The 19,176-nt window shown below is 38.0% G+C and overlaps 1 protein-coding gene across 2 annotated transcripts in view; it reads right to left on the bottom strand.

Moving 5' to 3' along the window:
- Window positions 1–19,176, bottom strand: part of PALMD (palmdelphin) — a 71,436-nt gene that overhangs the window by 11,869 nt on the left and 40,391 nt on the right. For both annotated transcript variants that reach the window (XM_060773939.2, XM_060773938.2), the window contains 3 exons: window positions 18,785–18,865; window positions 4,505–4,635; window positions 2,257–2,371 (listed from right to left, as the gene is read on the bottom strand). In XM_060773939.2, the coding sequence (XP_060629922.2) occupies window positions 2,257–2,371; window positions 4,505–4,635; window positions 18,785–18,865 (327 nt within the window). The remainder of the gene's footprint in view (window positions 1–2,256; window positions 2,372–4,504; window positions 4,636–18,784; window positions 18,866–19,176) is intronic.

Below are 19,176 nucleotides of genomic sequence, written 5' to 3'. Positions count from 1 at the left end.
AGACTATCCTACTCGGACAATGAGGGATCGTCTAACAACAACAACGACAGCAATAGCAGTCCTTGAGAAGGATGTGTATACCAGCTAGCATTTAAAAAAAATCCAGTTTCCTCAAAACAGCTGGAAGGCTATTGCAGTGAGGATGGGATTGTAGCAGGACTCTTTTTCCCTTTTGCAAGGTTCAAAGGCGCATACTTGGCTGATGCAAGTACAGTGGAAACAATGGGATTAATACTCACATTACGGTAATGAAGAATTGGAATGGAACAAGGAATATGAGACGGGTTATGATTCCACTATGAGACGAAGCGGATTTTTAGTGTAGTCTGTAAGTGTTGTTAGTTTAGATGTTGTGAAACTGCCTTTTGTAATTGTCTCTTATGTGTACTGTACACCGCCATGAGTCGCCCTTATGGGCTGAGAATGGCGGTTAATAAGTGCATCAAATAAATAAATAAATAAATAAATAAATAAATAAATAAATAATAACATCATAATGGAAATTATAACAGGATTTTGAGTATGTGTGATTTAAATCTGCTTTCCACAATCTTATACCCTCTAGACCTGTTGGTCTAGAACCATGATGGTGAACCTATGACATGTATGTCAGCACTGACACGCGTAGCCATTTTCGATGACACACAGTCGCATGCGACCGCATACAGAGAAGATGGGGCTGCATCCAAGAAGGACATTTCATTCTCGGCTCCTCCACCAGCATTTTTCTATAACGCCAAGATATATGGCATTATAGAAAAAGCAGGTAAGTTAAATAATTAGTTTTTGGTTTATTAAATACAGTTAAATATTACAATAATATATTTTTGTTATTAAACTATAAATATCATGAAATTATGGTTTTTTCTTGAAGTGACACTCCACCCGAGTTATGCTATTTTTTTTGGCAAGTATTGACACACCAAGCTCAAAAGATTGCCCATCATTGGTCTAGAACCTCCATTAACCATGGCCATAGGTACTTATGGCTATAAATAATGGGGGTTGATATCCACCACCTAAGGAAAGAATCATGCTAGGAACTCTGGCTTAAGTTATTTAACTTTATATCAGTAGCTGAAATCCAAGCAGCAACTGCAGTATGAATAATCTGTACTGCTTGAATGGTCATTATTGTGATTTTGCATGTGGTTACAGAATATACAGGGTTGGAGGATATACAATGGCAGAGTCTAGAGGTGAATTGCCATTCAAAATTTTCCATTTTCTTTGTGGATAGGATAATTGGAGACAAAATATATAAATGCCTTTTTGGACAAAGTTCTGCAAATTGGATTTTTTTTTCTAATGGAGCATAGGGTGGTTAGAAAAAAAGAAAATTCACCTCGTTCCAGAGGCTTCTGAAAAAAATCCCTGCTCTACTGTACTAACCAATCACTGCAGTTCATTTTTCCTATGTATGTCTCAAGCATTTCCCTTTTCCATTTAGGGTACTGACCTAAATCCAATTGCTAGTAGACTCATTGAATCAACTGGTGAATAACAGGTCAACACTTATGCCATTTCAATTATTCAATGGGTTTACTCCAGTTGCTTGAATTGGCAATTGGATGTATACCTCTGATGTGGCATATGAACCAGTCAATTGCTTTGCTCTGTTTGGGTTTGTGAAGAGGCAGCTTTTGTCCATGGCTTTTCCTGACCTGCCACGTCCTGAATTAAACTGCTTTGGGGCAAGCAAGGGCAGTAGCTTTCTCCCACAGTTGTAATTGCACAATACTCCTACAGGCCTGTTTGACTTTCAGAATGCTTTGCCAAGCTTGTGTGTTTGTTCAAGCTTTTTCTGAAGGGTGAATAAGTGTAGTGAGCAGCTTTGTTTCCTGACATTAGAGAGTGGCAGAGCACAGCAGAATTTTTCCCAGATGTTCTTGATATTCTGCCAACAAAGATGCAGTTAATAATTAATGCCGGGACATTTCTTGATCAAATATTGTTGCCATTCATAGAGCAAAGTGCAAATATCTCAATGTAAAGTATAAATGTAAGAAAACATTCTTGTGACATGAAATGGATTTAGAAAAAAAATCCCAAATCACTGCTAATTGTAGTAACCTTGATCATATCCTATTGATCTTTGTGATCCTGTGTGTCATGTTCCATTTCTGCTGGGGTGTATCCGACTGGAACCTTACACCATTCCCTTGCTTTCATCTATCTTTGCATTCTCTCATAACGGGTCTGTTTTTTAAATACAAAACAACAATCAGTTCTTGGATTTTAAAATTAGACTCTGACCTTTATAATGTCCTCGGTGGTCCTTTCAACTGATTTAAGCTTCTTTAATATGGACTTTTCTTTCGCTGAGATTGTCAGTTCCTCTTTCTCAAGATCTTCAATTTCTTTCTCAAGTCTGCACACATGTAATATTTGAAAGAATACAGTTTAATAGTGCCATCTGCAATGAAGAAATGCATAACAGAAGCCAATAATAAAAACTATCTAATAATATATATTATCAAGGCTAGTCCAAGACATTCTTAGTGCTCTCAAAATATTTTGGACTATAATTCCCATTATTCCAACCCAAGTCTTGGCCAAAACTATGTTGTTTGCCCCTGGAGGAAGGGAGGGTTTATGTCCTGTCTTTTGTTGTGTCCCTCACCAAACAAAAAATGGAATGTATACAAATGAGCAAAGCACCTATTTTGTTTATACATGGCTGCAAAGTTTTATATCTGTAGCTGCAAAAACACATTAAAGAGAACTTATATTTTCTATTATCATGCTATGAATAGCACTAATGTTGCCCAAATATTTTTACTAATCGCTGCCTCTGATCTGATACTTGTGGTGATCTGGCTTCGAAAGAATTTTCTTCTAAAGAGCATGTAGAGGAAGTTTTAATGAGACCATTGAGGATTTCAACAGGTGCTGCTGTGTGTGCCTTAGTAACATTACAGGGGTTTGTTCTGATGCTCATTCTATGCTCCCAAATCCTCCCTCCTCCCAGCATGTGGGAAGCCAATTTCCAAGGTTGTTGAGAAACCTGTTTTGATTACGAGGTGATTATGGAACCTCTAACTCTGAGCATTTAAGGAATATTGACCAAGCATTTGAACTTGTTGGAATGGGGCCATAGCAAACAATTTCTGCTCAAGGTGTCCATAGCATTCAAAAGAAAACTCATCAGTAAAAAGAAATGTAGACTCTTAAATTCAAATGAACTCCCCAAATATGAATGAGAACACTTTACAACTGTGATGTTAAACTTTATAACTATGATATTGAAGTAGAATATAGCAAGAGAGGGAATGTCTAACATGTAAGAATTCTGGACACTTTATTTTCTGGAATGTAATATGTTCTGTTCCAAATTTAATTAAAAATAGGAAACAATCAGCTATCTCCATGCAACCCATAAGACCCAGGTGACATAGAAGTCAACCGGAGCCAGGAGGACCACCCGGCCATTGCGTTGCTGCTTGGACAATATGTGACATTTGTCATTCCGTTATGGAATTCACAGTCACGAGAAACCATGCCACTGTCTTTGGAAAGGCCATTTACCCTTTTTCATTCCCAGACTTCTCACCCTCGGGGAAATAAATAAATAGCAGAAATAAATAAATAAATAAATTTATCCTTCCAATACTTCCTGTAGGAACTTGCATGGGAGTCCAGTGCACTGGGCTCGATCAGGACTGAATACATAAGGGACAATAAAGGTTTTGGAAGACCCATCGGGTCATTATGCTTGCACATCAGGGATAATTAATTGTATCACAAGGTCATTCTCTTATCCATTGTTCTGAGACCTGCCAACCCCTCTCCAACCACTGGATGGAGGGAAATCTATATCATAGGTGGAGGGTGACCTCCCATTGGCTGTTTTACTGTGTTATGTATCTCAACTTATCTTTAGTAGGCTACTGCAAGCTCACTTCAGCTGACTTTAATAAAATCCTTGGTGACTTCTCTCTAACTTGGTGACTATTTTTTCATCAGGTTGGGCTTCCTTATACTTGCCAAGCACATGGCTTCACAGGCTGGCTGAGGTCCAGTGCTACTCGCTACTTAATGGGCTTGGCTCTCAATCTTGGGTTCTGGCTATCCTCGGCATGGATCTCACTATCCACGGCCACTCTAAATTGCTCGATTTCACAAATGCAGATATTCCAAAATCCATCCCCTACCAAATCCAAACACTTCTGATACCAAGCATTTTGGACAGGAGATACTCAACCTGTATTATATACAGTGAATGACATTAGCTCTCCAGGGGTTCAGGAAATAATGTTTCTTATACCTGCCTACAGATAACCAGAAACTTTAAAAAGGCATTTATATATGAGAACCAGAAAAAAGGCCAATAGAATTTTGGTTTGGAATACCTGGTGAAATAAATAAATTTTAAAATTGCTATATTATTAAAAAGTAAAATGATAGTGGCTTCCAGAGACATTAATCCCTCTGTTGTAAACAGAAAATTGATATGATCATGTTTTTAGAAATAAAGCACAAAGGAGAAGAATTTGTGTTGTACCTGAGGATATTTTCTTCCAACTCACTCATTTGTTGTTGATCCTCTTGACTCTGTTTTTGCATTTCTTCTTGTTCTTTTGGACTGAAAGTATTTAATCCATCCCAGAGCCATTTTTCACGCAGAGCTTTTTTCTATACAGACACAACAGATACAATAACAACAACCCATCAATATTTTCTTTCATTGCTATAAAATGCAAATTCCCATGTGAGTTTCATGCTGACTTTGAGCCTTGGCACACTCCGTTATTATACTGCCACAGCAGTGGTTTACTATTGCCTTAGGGCATGGCCTCATGGTTTTCCAAATACTGTTGTGCTGAATAGTTGTTGGGAATGCGATTTTTCCCTGCTGGAGACAACCTGTTGATGACTCCTTTCCTGCTACGATTCAGTTAGTTTGAGTGCAGTTGTCTCATCCATTTCATTGTGAGAACCACCAATTTCATTGCAAAAACCATCAATTAGTGGGTATATTCTATTTATATCTCTTTTGGGGATTACCAAGAAAATCTCCAGTAGACTACTCAGTGCTTGAGCACTAAACTTTACTATTATTATTCAATTACAATACAGTTCGGACCTGCTAACCATAAAATCACCTTTACTACATGGGTGTCTTTTTCAGAGAACTTTTCATTACTTTACAGCATTATTCATTCATTCATTCATTGGATTTAAACCCTGCCTTTTTTCAGCTTGAGATTCAAGGAATCTACCATGACTAGCATGATAAGCACTTTTATTCTTTATAGGAGAAAAATATAAAAATGGTACAGGATGGTATGTTCCTTTCCCTTCATGTCTCACTTCTTGCAGTTCAAAATCTCAGCAGTTAGGTGTGTTCTGCAATGACATTATGTTGTAATAATTATTATAGATTACTATGTATGGGCCTGGCCCTTGAGCACTCTAACTGGAGGTCAGCTGTGACCAGCAGTGCTGTGGCAGAAAATGTGGGTCAAGAATAGGGCTCTACAGTCACCTACACATCTACCGCCAAGACACTACACTTGGAAGGCCATCATACTCAGACAACAAAGGATTGCCTAAGTTAGTAAGATTACTGTGTATGGGTGAAGCAGTTTTGAACAGGATACTCTGAAACAAGTGACTGGTGTAATAAACATTTTTTTTCACAGGAATGATAGGGATGGTGTAATTCATTTCTCTTCTTGTGTCACCCGTTACAACAAAAGATTTGGACTATGATGAATGTGATGTAATGACATCATGCAGTAATTGCGGTGTTGCAGCTACATCTATATTTATCTATATATGTGTGATAATACATTTATTTTACAAACAAGGCAAATCAATCATGAAGCATAAGGCAGGGCAAATAGGGTGATGAGAAAGGCATTAATGCAAATAAAAAATGCAAACCATACAATTAGAATGCAAATGTGGCAAGCATGTGATAATATTGCCAACAATGAGCTACCATTTTGTGTGCAGCTGCACCCAATGAATATATGAATGGTATAACTTGACATCATGTTATGATGTGTTAAAATATTTGGTTGAGTGACATCAGTCAATGTCATCTGCAAGCACACCATTCTGGATACATCACAAACTAGTTCATGTACGATCTCCTTCCTCTTCCTTTTCCTTCTCCTTTCCATGGGTTGAATGATTTGATCTACACAGTATTAATTATGCATTTTACATGAATGTCTTCTGTGTTAATTTTTTTTGTTGATGACACACAAAGTATTAGATCCCTTATGCTCTAGTCTAAAGGGAGAGTTGGTGCTCATGCAACCCTTAAGATCTTGAATGAAAACTTCCATAATTCTTCTCTGTGGACTACCTCTGACAGGATAAATTCACTCTTCTAGTGCAGGGATGGAGAATACCTGGAAAAAGGATCAGATCTATTGCTTATCTTTGCAGTCTTCAACTTAACTGAAGCCTTTGACCTTTGTAAATTCTGACATGAAGTGGCTTGATGATTTGATTCTTGTATCTCACCCATGATGAACTTGGGAAGCCCTTTCTGCAGTGTGCCTTAACAATGAAGATGACCTCAAGGAAGGCATAAGAAGAAAGGGGGACTTTCTGGAGATCATATACATGGGACATACATGAAACCTTAATTTGGTGTGTGTCTATGGAGATCATATTGCACACACACCAAAGTAAGGTTTCATGTATGCCCCACATCTTTAGATCACTCATCTATATAAATAAAAATGTAATGTTCGTTTGTGGAATTAACATAACTGAAAAACCACTGGATGAATTGATACCAAATTTGGACACAATACATCTATCAGGCCAACAAGTGACCATCACTCATAAAAATACTAAAAACACACAGTAAGATAGACTTAAAAAGCAAAAAAACTAAAACTAAAAGAAAAGAAAACAATTACAACGCTTGTGCAAAACCACACACACACATGCAAACACACATATATACACATATACACAAATATATACACACATATACAACACAAGACACATATACACAGACTGGGACACAGCAACGCGTGGCAGGGGATGGCTAGTAGAATCATAGAATCATAAAATCGTAGAGTTGGAAGAGACCTTGTGGGCCATCCTGTACAAATCCCTGCCAAGAAGCAGGAAAATCACATTCAAATCACTCCTGACAGATGGCCATCCAGCCTTTGTTTAAAAGCCTCCAAAGAAGGAGCCTCACCACACTCCGAGGCAGAGAGTTTCACTTCTGAACAGTTCTCACAGTCAGGAAGTTCTTCCTGATGTTCAGATGGAATCTCCTTTCTTGTAGTTTGAAGCCATTGTTCTTCGCTTTGGTCTCCAGGGCAGCAGAAAACAAGCTTGCTCCCTCCTCCCTGTGACTTCCTCTCACACATTTATACATGGCTGTCATGTCTCCTCATAGCCTTTTCTTCTTCAGGCTAAACATGCCCAGCTCTTTAAGCCACTCCTCATAGAGCTTGTTCTCCAGACCCTTTATCATTTTAGTCACCCTCCTCTGGATACATTCCAGCTTGTCAACATCTCCCTTCAATTGTGGTGCCCAGAATTGGAGACAGTATTCCAGGTGTGGTCTAATCATGGCAGAATCACTCATCACATGATGTTTATAAGGTGAATGGACAACATCACATAATATGAAGTCGTTGCAATTGATCTGTAATTGCTTGCCCATGTATGGGAATTGCTACTTGTTGCTACAGTCAATAGAAATAATCATATATACATAATGGCCATCTTGGCTTGGATTGATGGGAATGGTAGTTGACCATATCTCAAGGGCTCTAGTATGGGAAAGGCAGCTTAACCGAATGAAACTCCTATTTGAGTCCCTTATTTGAGTATGATGACTCTCGGTCGTTTTTGATACCAGCTTCTAGAAGTGCAAAAGTGCATAACCAATAATAAGGGGGTGTGGGAGGTATAGTCCAAAGTATCAGGAGGGCCAAAGATTCCCCACTCCTGCTTTACACAATGGCTTCTTAAATGACAAAACAGCTAGTGGCATATTATAGGAAAGAGAGGCAACTCACAGAGTGATGTGCTAAGCCTTTCAGAATGGCTTCAATGATGGAATGCTGCCTCTGCCTTCTGGGGTTCACATTCCAACCAAGCATTGGTAATAAGGATGAACCATGAACTTCAGTCATCAAAACTCTGAACATGTTTGGGATGCCTGTAGGCCTGTGAGCTAGCTAGAAGCAAAGGATTCCCATAAAGCTTTTTTGGCAGTCAGCCATTGTGTAATCCGAAGTAAAACTTGCTTGAAGCTTGACACATAGAAACACTGGAGACATTATATTTTAATGAACATGTATGGGATAATATCTAAAAGCCCTCTTTAAAACTCTAAACAGGTTCTGCTGCTGATGTACCAGTAATAGTCTCAGTGGTAAAGTGCTTAGATACAATACATTAGTTTCACAATTCCCATATGATTGGAACAGGGAAGAAAAGAACACAACAAATGGAGATCAGAAGAACTTTAAAGTATATCCTGCAACTTCTTTCATCAGCACCCATATATATTACTCATAATCTCATGCATGTGAGCACATTTTCATTACATATACAAAATCATGTATGTTGTAATGGTTTAAAAAACAAGAGAGAGATTGGAAACCTTCCTGAGTGTGGGTGGATCTCAAGAAGGAGGCCCATGGGGATGGAATGATTAAATAACACATCTTTACGCATGGGGCCCTGATTCAGAAGGTTGCGCTGAACCTTAAAGTAAATAAACTTCATAATGTAAATCCAGTAGCATAATGCATGGTTCTGAGTCTAAGGTTTTGTGCAAAATACTCCAAAGTGAGAGATAAACCAGCTATGCACTTCCTGATGTAATATATTCCTCTTGCATCTCATACCAACAGAGAATGCCCAAGGGCAACCTTATTTGGTTATATATCTATGTCCGAATCTTGTGATGACCAGTCAAAAATTCTAATTCTACTCATTATTTATTTATTTATGACATTTATATGCCGCCCTTCTCACCCCGAAGAGGACTCAGAGCGCCGTACAAGATATATATACATACAATATATTATATTATTAGCATAGAACAATATCAGTATTAAATATTACTATATTGTACTATACCATTATATTGTAATATTATTAGTAATATTACATGTAATATAAATATATAATTATAATATCATATTATTAGTATATTGTATTACATTATAATATTATAAATATTATATGCATATACAATATATTATATTATATTATATTATATTATATTATATTATATTATATTATTAGCATAGCACATTGTTATAATATATAATACATTGTTAGGTAAAAAAAGGTAAAGGTTGCCCCCTGACATTAAGTCCAGTCATGTCTGACTCTGGGGTGTGGTGCTCATCTCCATTTCTAAGCCGAAGAGCTGGTGTTGTCCATAGACACCTCCAAGGTCACATGGCCGGCATGACTGCATGGAGCGAGGTTACCTTCCCGCCGGAACAGTACCTACTGATCTACTCACATTTGCATGTTTTTGAATTGCTAGGTTGGCAGAAGTTGGGCTGATAGCGGAAGCTCACGCTACTCCCTGGAATCGAACCTGCGACCTTTCAGTCAACAAGCTCAGCAGCTCAGCGCTTTAACCCAATGCACCACTGGGGGCTCCAATACATTGTTAGGTGCAAGGAATTTTTGTCAGATAAGTTTTCTAAGTAGGAAAACATGACACCTATTTCTTTAGGTGGCTACATCCTATGATGTCTGTACTATACATCCTTCAAGATCATCTTGAAAAAAACATCAGTTTTTAAAGAGGTATTAATGTTTGATCACAAGTTAGTTTCATTCATTATTCATTCGTTATTACAATTATTTCAAATACAGCTGTGATGCTTCCAGGAATTTGTAAGGTTCTTCGAGACTCAGAAGTGTATTGGGCAATATCTCACTACTTAGATATTTTGGACCTCATTTCCCATAATCTCTCAGGACTGGTCAAATAGTCTGGGATTGTAGCTCAAGTCCAAAACTTCTGGCTTAAGTGAGACTGACCTGGCACATTTATTTTATTTGCACTTTGGTGACTTTTTCTAGTCTAGGAACAGAGGAAGCTGCAATTCTGGTAGACATGTAATCACCAGAGCAGGGATGATTACTTCCTTATTATCTGTCATTAGAGGTAATACTGTAGATACGGCATTGCAAAATGGAGAAAGATTGCCCCTATCTTTTTCATGCATCTTTACTTGCTCTGAAAAGTGTGTGAGGTGGAGTGAATTATGAAAATAAGATTTCAAATATCATCATGGACCTGGTCTAAAGTCCCTTTTCGACATTCTCCCAGGCTGAATTTATTCTGACTGTCACAACAGATGCTAACTGCCTCTGTTTTGTCTTTGTGGCATCCTTCTACGTACATGGTGAAAACACTCTGTTTCTTCTTGAGCCTCAATCCGGAACATTTACCATTTTGTAAAAGATAAGTGTACTGTATTTGCTAGGCAACCAGGCATCTCTAAGCTTCCCTGAAGGTGTAAAGAAATCTATTCCTTAGCAGTTACGTGGCAACAGGAAATCCAGTTTTTATTCATAGACTGGAAAAAGTAGCGACGATGGATTGAAGCAACCTAACCAGAGCTGTGGAAAGAGAAGATATCGCCCAATATTTGGTCTGAAAATGTTGCTCGTAACACACTTCTGTTGTCTTTGCATTTATTGATAATCATATTGTTCTATTCCTAGAGAATATTTTGGGATTGATAATTTGGTCATCAAATGTTTCCCTCCCCCTTACTAAAATACTACATAACTTGTTTAATCCAAAGAATGGTATACCGTGGATAATAAGTAGTTCTGGGTTTATACATCTATATATTTATTGTGTTTATTTATTTCCCTGTCCACCAGTAATGCTCAAAACAATCAATCATAAGATTTAAAACATCATTTTTTAAAAAAGAGATAGAATTCAAATTTTGAAATTAACTTTAGAAGTCAATTATAAAATCGTTCTTTTTGAAAAATGAAATAATAATGTTACACTATAGTCACATAATATAATATTATGTACAGTAGTCTCGCTTATCCAACCTTTGCTCATCCAATATTCTGTATTATCAAATGCAGTTTGCCACTTGCCTGGATCCACACCTGTTTCAATACATTGTGATTTTTTCTTGCTAAATTCGTAAATGCAGTAAATACAGAACTCCTTTTTCGTGCCGATTTGTTGTAAAACATGATGTTTTGGTGCTTAATTAGTGAGATCATAATGTAATTTGACGTTTAATAGGCTTTTCCTTAATCGCTCCTTATTATCCAACATTTTTGCTTGTCCAACATTCTGCCAGGCCGTTTATGTTGGATTGTCATGCATCATGTTCTGTAGTTGGTGATGGTAGACCAAGCAGTTGGTGATGGAAGGGTTAATCTAAGTCTTAGTTCTAATGTTAGTCTTAGTTCTTAAGTAATCTGTAAGTAAGAGTTCATGGGTGAAAGCAATTAAGGGTGGAGGCATGCAAGAGATAGGTTGCAGCTGAGTGTTTCTGGATAGAAGGAGTTAGTCTTGGGACTGATCTTCGGGAGAAAAGTATTTGCCTTATTTTGGTGGTAGGTGCTGCTGGTTTCCCCCCAGGTTTGTGGATTTTAGGCATCCTGACCTGTATCCTGTACTCTTGGAACCCTGGAACCTTGAATCTTTGGACTGGCTTTTGGTTACGGTATAGACTCTTGATCCCTGGACTTTGCTTATTGAACTCTTGGCATTTGATCACTGGATGGGACCTTTTGACTATGGTGTTATCTTGAACCTGCAACAGTGTTTGCTGTTCGTTTTTGTTTTACATTCCATGGCTGAGAGCTATCTTTATGTTTTGGAATATTAAAACGGCCAGAAAGTAAATGCTGTTTTAAATAAATTGTTTAACACCAACTGGGTGTTTGTTTGGTTCATCTCGACCTGAATAAGGTAGAGCCCTGCCATTGTGACAGATAAGCAAGACTCAATTGTATTATATACCAGAAAGTCAACAAGGAATTAACTTTGAGAGCATTTCTCAGTTATGGCAATAGAAAGAGAGCTTTTTCTTGTGTACTCATCAACATGGGTGTCTTCTGCACTGTGCAGTTTTAGCACTTTGATATTACTTCAATTGCCATGACTTATGGAATCCTGTTATTTGTAGTTTGATGAGACAATAGCGTTTTTGGGAAGAGAATTCTATATCTCTCATAAAACTACAAATTCTGAGATTCCATAAGGCATAGACATGGCAATTAAAGTGGTATTAATGCTGTAAGTATGTGGTGTGAAGATACCTTCTTGGCTGATGACTGTTCAAGACACAATGAGACTTATACTGAAGAGCTCAGATTATATATGTATCTGTACACCTCTTGGTGTTTTACATTAGATCAGCAAGGATTCAAAACTTCCAAAAGTTTGAACAATGGCAGTAACAAAACAATGGTGTTGGTTCTGACTTCGAGCCCTTCTGCACAGCCCATATAACCCAGAATATCAAGGCAGATAATCCATAATATCTGCCAAAATGTAAATATTCACATCACTGTAAATCCCTGCACTCAAGAAAAACAAGGGACATGCTGTGGTACATTGGTGAGGACTGCTCTAGTGCATGTGCACATTTTGAAAACAGCTGATGAGGGCTGTTAGCAGATGGAGCCACTGATACACAGGTAGCTAATTGGAAGCACAAATGGAAAGCAGTTCCCATGAAAATGCTCTGCTGCTATTTCTTTGTTCTCAAATTTATGAAATTAAACAGAGCTTGAATTTTTGCAGTGGGCACTAGCATGGTAGGCAAGTGATCCCAAAGGGATGTGGGGTTTAAGAGGGCAAATGTAAAGGCAGCAGGAGGGTGAGGAGAGATAATGACAAGAAATCTGCTTGTGTGCACATTCATATACCCACATCTCAGTCCTGTACATCTTAGAGACTCAATTTTTTAAAAAATGAAAAGACAACTTTCAGCAGATGCCCCATGTCTCTTACAAACAAGCCTTTCAGGACACCAGGATACTATTTGCCAGGACAAACATCTCCATGTTTGGACTTACTTACAGGTACCACATTTTTAAAACCCACTTCTTTGTCTCACATTATGAGGCTGTTTGGAAGGGCCCCCAGTAGGTTTTCATAGCTGAGTGTGGATTTGAACCCTGGTCTCCAAATCATAATCCAACACTCAAATCACTATAACATGTTGTCTCTCAGTCAGCCATGGTCCTAAAACTAAACTATTTGGTTAATACCTGCATTAGAGTGGTTCATAGATCCTGACATCATCATAAAGAACATAATGGAGCCTGAGAGCTTGAAATTTGTCCATAACCACCCAATGCCCAGACTACTGTCTATCTTTTTAGCACTTACAATACACAGTAATTACAAAGAATTCAAATTGCTATTAAAGTAGACTGAGTTATATCCTACTTATCCATGCTTCATTCATTATTGATGCTATGGGAATTATTGTATTAAACAAAAGCAAGCATATTTTCATGTGCTTGGAGACTAATCTTCAAAGTACTACACAGGAACCTGATTGTGAGATAGGTGTTTATGTCAGTAGGAGATTCAAAGCGACATCCTTGGTTCTTAGCTTTCTGACATGTAACCAAGAGTAGAGTTGACCTTTCTTTATTATGCAGAGCAGCTGCTCACTAAAACTCTGGTTCCTATAGTGATTCTTCAACTTCTAATTATGTGTCTCTTGAATGCAGCTGCATGCTTTTTAAAAAATATATACATTTATCGAAACAGTACAATGTACTCCTAATTCCTATATAGTATAATAAATATTATTAGCAATAATTCTATTAATATTTATTGTTGGATTGAGTAAAAGGGGTGTAAAAAGATCAAGAAATCACTGCAGATTATGTAAAAATATGAAATTCTGTCTAATAATGAAATAGTTTCAGTAATTATTTTTGTTTGTGTCAGGAGTGACTTGAGAAACTACAAGTCACTTCTGGCATGAGAGAATTGGCTGTCTGCAAGGATGTTGCTCAAGGGACACCCAGATGTTTTTGATGTTTTATCATCCTTGTGGGAGGTTTCTCTCATGTCCCTGCATGGGGAGCTGGAACTAGCAGAGGGAGCTCATCCGTGCTCTCCCCGAAATTGAACCTCTGACCTGTCAGTCTTCAGTCCTGCTGGCACATTACTATGGAACCCCACTGCACCACTGGGGGCTCCATAGTAATGAAATACTGTCTATAATAATGAGAAGTCTTCTGTTTATCTGCTGGAACGAGAGCTTGAACAAATTAACGACTGATGACTAGTTACAATTAATGTATTTTTCTAATAACACATGTACGACTATATAGTATTATTACCATAAATTGATGAAGAATTTTTTCACTCCTTTTTAGTTACTTGTATAGTTTTATTTATAGTTTTATTCATTCATTTAATTAATATATAGCCAACTTTTCTCCCAGCAAAAGATTCTGTGCAACATCAGTAAATGGTGGTGGATAGACTAGCAGGATAGAAAAGTATAGAAGGTTCCAGTACATGTACTGGTTGTGAAGAAGAGGAAATTTCAGCATGACATGTCACAAGTGTTGAAATTTACTCATCTACACAACTATTAAAGGTATAATGAACCATTGGCATTCACTGAATTGCCTGATAAACTCGAAGTTGGTACGTTATTGCTACCTTAAACCCTACTCAGAATCAATGTTTGCCCTTGTTGGAACACAAGTTATCTGTAGGAAAACCCTCATGACCAATATCTGGGTAATGGGAACATGACTATTCTTACAGTGTGTTGGGCAATTGACAAGAATGGAAAAACAGACAGTAGTCCTTTTCAGATGTTATCCTATCACCTTTTTATATTACATCTAAACATCCATATGTAGGGGCACTAGTCTTGGCCTCTCCCTATTTAGCCATGTTCTACTGAACATTTGAACAGAGTATACAGAGACCACTGGTCTTTTTCACATTATGCAAGAACAGCATTAATTTCACTTTAACTGCTATAGAGATATCCTATGGGATTCTGGGACTTGCAGTTTAGGCAAGATTATTGAGAAGTATCAGTCACAGGGCTCTAGTTACTCACTAAACTAGAATCCCTAGAGATCCGTAAAATCCTTGTGTGCATTCTAACATGTGTATCTATTCAACTAGTCTGAACAGATCAGAGGCAAGACCTGCTGTGTTGCCCACACTATAAACATTGAAGATCAGTGGGGTGGCAGCAAACAATTGAAAGGGACTATAAAGATTGAGCAATTTGATCCAGACAGATTTAATAAGTGCTTTCAGATGTTATGATTCAGAATTCTAGGGTTGAGCCATGCTACTCCTACATACAGGTGAATCACTCCTACTTGTGTAGTTTATTTATTAGGATCTCCCAAACCAGTAATAGCTAGCATTCTTAGGGCCCTTCCACACAGCCCTATATCCCAGAATATCAAGGCAGAAAATCCCACAATATCTGCTTTGAAATGGGTGATTTGAGTCCACACTGAGATAATGTGGGATTTCTTGCCTTGAAATTCTGGGATATAGGGCTGTGTGGAAGGCCCCTATGGCCCCTTCCACACACTTGTATAACATCCCACATTATCTGCTTTGAACTGGGTTATGTGGCAGTGTGGACTCAGACAACCCAATTCAAAGCACATATTGGGGATTATCTGCCTTAATATTCTGGGTTATAAGACTGTGTGGAAGGAGCCTTAGGACCCTTCCACACATCCCTATATCCCAGAATATCAAGGCAAGAAATCCCACATTAGCTCTCTGTGCTAGAGAGAGAAAGAGAGGGGGGGGGGGCATTCCTATGTCAAACCAAGTTTTACTCTCCAGCATGTCAGAGACAAACCGGTTCTAGTTATCCTGATGATAAACAAAGTTCAGATGGTACGCCCATGGTTTGGTAATGGTTAAATGCAAGCTGGCATACACCAGCATACTGTTGAGGGACCGCCTCACCCCTACCAACCCCAGAGATCCCTCCGTTCTGAGGACCAAAATCTATTGGAAATTCCCAGTGTCAAGACCTTGCGTCTAACAGCAACCAGACGCAGAGCCTTTACAGCAGTGGCACCATCGCTCTGCAATACTCTGCCACCTGAAGTCCGTGCCTTGTGGGACTTATCAGCTTTCCGCAGGGCATGTAAGACATACCTGTTTTGACAGGCCTTTGATTTTTAATATTGCTGTTTTTTAAATTGTTTTAAATTGTTTTAAAATTGTGTTAGATTTTAGCCATTCTTGTAAGCCGCTCCGAGCCCCAGGGGAGTGGCGGCATATACGTTCGAATAATAAATAAATAAATCCCTAATGATTTATGCACTCACTCTGACCCTAAAGTATTAGCCAGAGAGCTGTAGAGTAGACATATTGTCATTGTCATCCAGCTCTTTGCATTTTGGATTTTTTTCAAGGTTGAAGAAGTTGGAGGAACTTAACAAAATCATTTGTGTAACTTCTGCAGTGTTTGCATTTTTGCAGCCAAGTCATTTTACCCAAAGTCTTGGACTGGGAATACATTGCTGATATTTTTAGGACAGTGTAATGCTTTTGAGTATTGTTAAGAACTGAGCATTATGGACTTTAAAAAATTGGTTCAGTGTTTAATACGACAAGAAATGTCAAATTATCCTTGCAATGCTGAGGCATGAGAGTACAGACTCAGTCATTCTCTTCCCTCCCCTGCCTTTCCATTCATGTCAGGCTGGTTACTTGATCCGTTAGTCATTGGGATTCCATACCAAGGAACTTGGCAGGTTTGACATGAGTGTAAAATCTGCAGATGCTTCCCCTATGCGTGGGAAACAGGCTTAGAACATCTTTTCCTTTAAGATCCATTAAAGTTAATTGATTGAAGATTTTTGCCAAATAAAATACATAACTATATGAGGATAGCAGCAAGGTGTTCTGCACAATGTTTTGTTGAATCTAATGGTTATAGTGTATAAGGCAAAGTGCCAGTACCAAAACAGACACACCCTGTTGGCAAAGCGGCAGCCATACTTTTAGCAAGGAATTATTTCTGACCATGATCTCATCTTCAATGGCAAAACAACATGACTCAACACATCTAGATTGCTATCTATGTGGTTTTTGAAGTGTTTGGTGCCTCTTAGTAGAGTCCATTGTTTCCTAATGAATAAAGTGCAAATTGCACCTATAAACCAAAGAAGCAAGAGGATTAAACCTCTTAAATTAAATGTTAGGGAAACACTGAGAAAGGTTAAGGAAACACTGAGATTTATGCATGCGTTTGTACTTTGATCTGTATTGTTTCTTCCTTGATTCATGTAAGGCTGATTTACACATAAATACACAAGCCAAAACTCAATTGCTAGATCAAGCAAGAGAAAAAATATTGAAGCAATGGGATTTACATACATGTTGACTTATGTAAATTATTTCAGCAACCCATTTAATGGGTTACCTCTAGATGGGACTTGTAACTGAATTTATGTTAGGGGCATCATGGTTAGAGCAGAGGTTCCCAACTTTTTCAAGGTGTGACTCCATTTTACAGAGACAAAGTGACCTGCAAACTTGATACATTAAAAATAGGCTTTGAAATAGAGTAGATGAGAATACATAGAAAATATTTTTTCAGTATAATGTAGTTCAAAATTATGTTAACTTACAACATATTTAATGCGATGTTTGTAATTGTAACTCATTGACAAGCTTAAAATCCCCATGTAATTTTCACCATTAATCTGCTTCTTGTTTTGGTTTTCATTTGAAGAAGCAGTGGAAATCCAGTCTTACAGAGATAGGTACAAACAAAAAGGAGCGAAACTCAAAACACAAGCATGGTGACATTTAGATGATATTTTTGTTTCCCCTTTTGAAAATGTTCATAGCTCATCACTGACCAGTAACCTCACAAAAAACCCTTCATGACCCCATTTGAGGTCGCGACCCATGGGTTGGTAACCACTGGATTAAAGCATAGGATGACAACCAGGGATGTTCAAATCACTTCTTAACCATGAAGCTCTTTTGGTGATTTGGCACCTGTATCGCAACCTTGTTGTTTCAGGGTTTGTGACCTGGCCAAATTCACCCGGTGGATTTCCATGGACAGGCAAGGAACTGAACTCTGGACTCCAGAGTTGTAGTCCAAGGCACAAATCAGTACACCATATTGGTTCTTCAGTCGAACCTACCTCACAATATTTTTGTGAAGTATAAAGACCTTATCAGGCACAGCCTTCTCTGCATCTTTTCCCCATTTCTTCATGTTGCCAAAATGAAGTCCCATGGAGTCCATAATATAACACAGGCCAACTTCTGGCGGGATTCTGTGTGGTCCATTTTGGCAGCGTGGAGAAACAGAGCCCAGAGTGACTTCATTGAAGAAGAGGAAGTGGGGAAAGGACAGGAAACCACTTGAGAGGGGAGGCCATCCCAGAAGAAAGGGAAAGATGGTAGGGAGTGGAGAAGACTGGTTTCCTCCACCTTCCCTCTCTTTCCCCTGCTTTCCCTTGGCCCGTCTGATGAGATCCTAAGCCTTCAATTCTCTAGATAAAATTGGGATATTAATACAGAAATAAAATTAATATCCATTAGGTAATTGCCCCAAATGTGAATAAACTGACACAATTCTGACAGATAAACACAACTTTCACATTCTCTCCATCTTTTTCTCCTTCATGTAATCCATTCTTTTATGAACTTGTGTCAAGTGCTCCATGGCCAACCATCAAGCTTACAGAAATCTGTGCATGCACACTGGTTTCTTCTTTTTATGCCATGAATCTCCAAAGAACCAAGGCAAACAGTAAATTATTTTAGTTTTCAAAAAGTTACCTTCAGATGCTGATGTCTTAGTTTTTCTTCTTCTACTTTAAGGCGTTTCTGTGTGATTTCTTCTTGCAGTTTCCTCTTGTCCTAAAAATCACATACAATGTTTTTAGTTTCATCTATAGCAGGCTCAAAAACAAAACAAAATGAAACAAAACCCATGTCTGATTAGATAATACATTTAGTTCATTGGCAATTTAAACCTACTGGCATGTAACCATTGGTGCAATTATATGAGGTTAAAACAGAGCAAGCATTTTTTATTATTTACAGAATTAATGTACATACTCATGTATAAGTTTAGACATTTTAATCAAATAAGAAAATGTTGCCTTCTCTGAGTAAAGTGGTGGAAAGAAAGAGTTTAATTTGTTTTGGAAGAACTTGGAGAAAACACT

The sequence above is a fragment of the Anolis sagrei genome, chromosome 4 (assembly GCF_037176765.1).
Source record: "Anolis sagrei isolate rAnoSag1 chromosome 4, rAnoSag1.mat, whole genome shotgun sequence".
In the NCBI taxonomy this organism is placed as follows: domain Eukaryota; kingdom Metazoa; phylum Chordata; class Lepidosauria; order Squamata; family Dactyloidae; genus Anolis; species Anolis sagrei.
The sequence above is the reverse complement of the archived record's forward strand: the minus strand, read 5'-3'. Positions and strand labels throughout refer to the sequence as shown.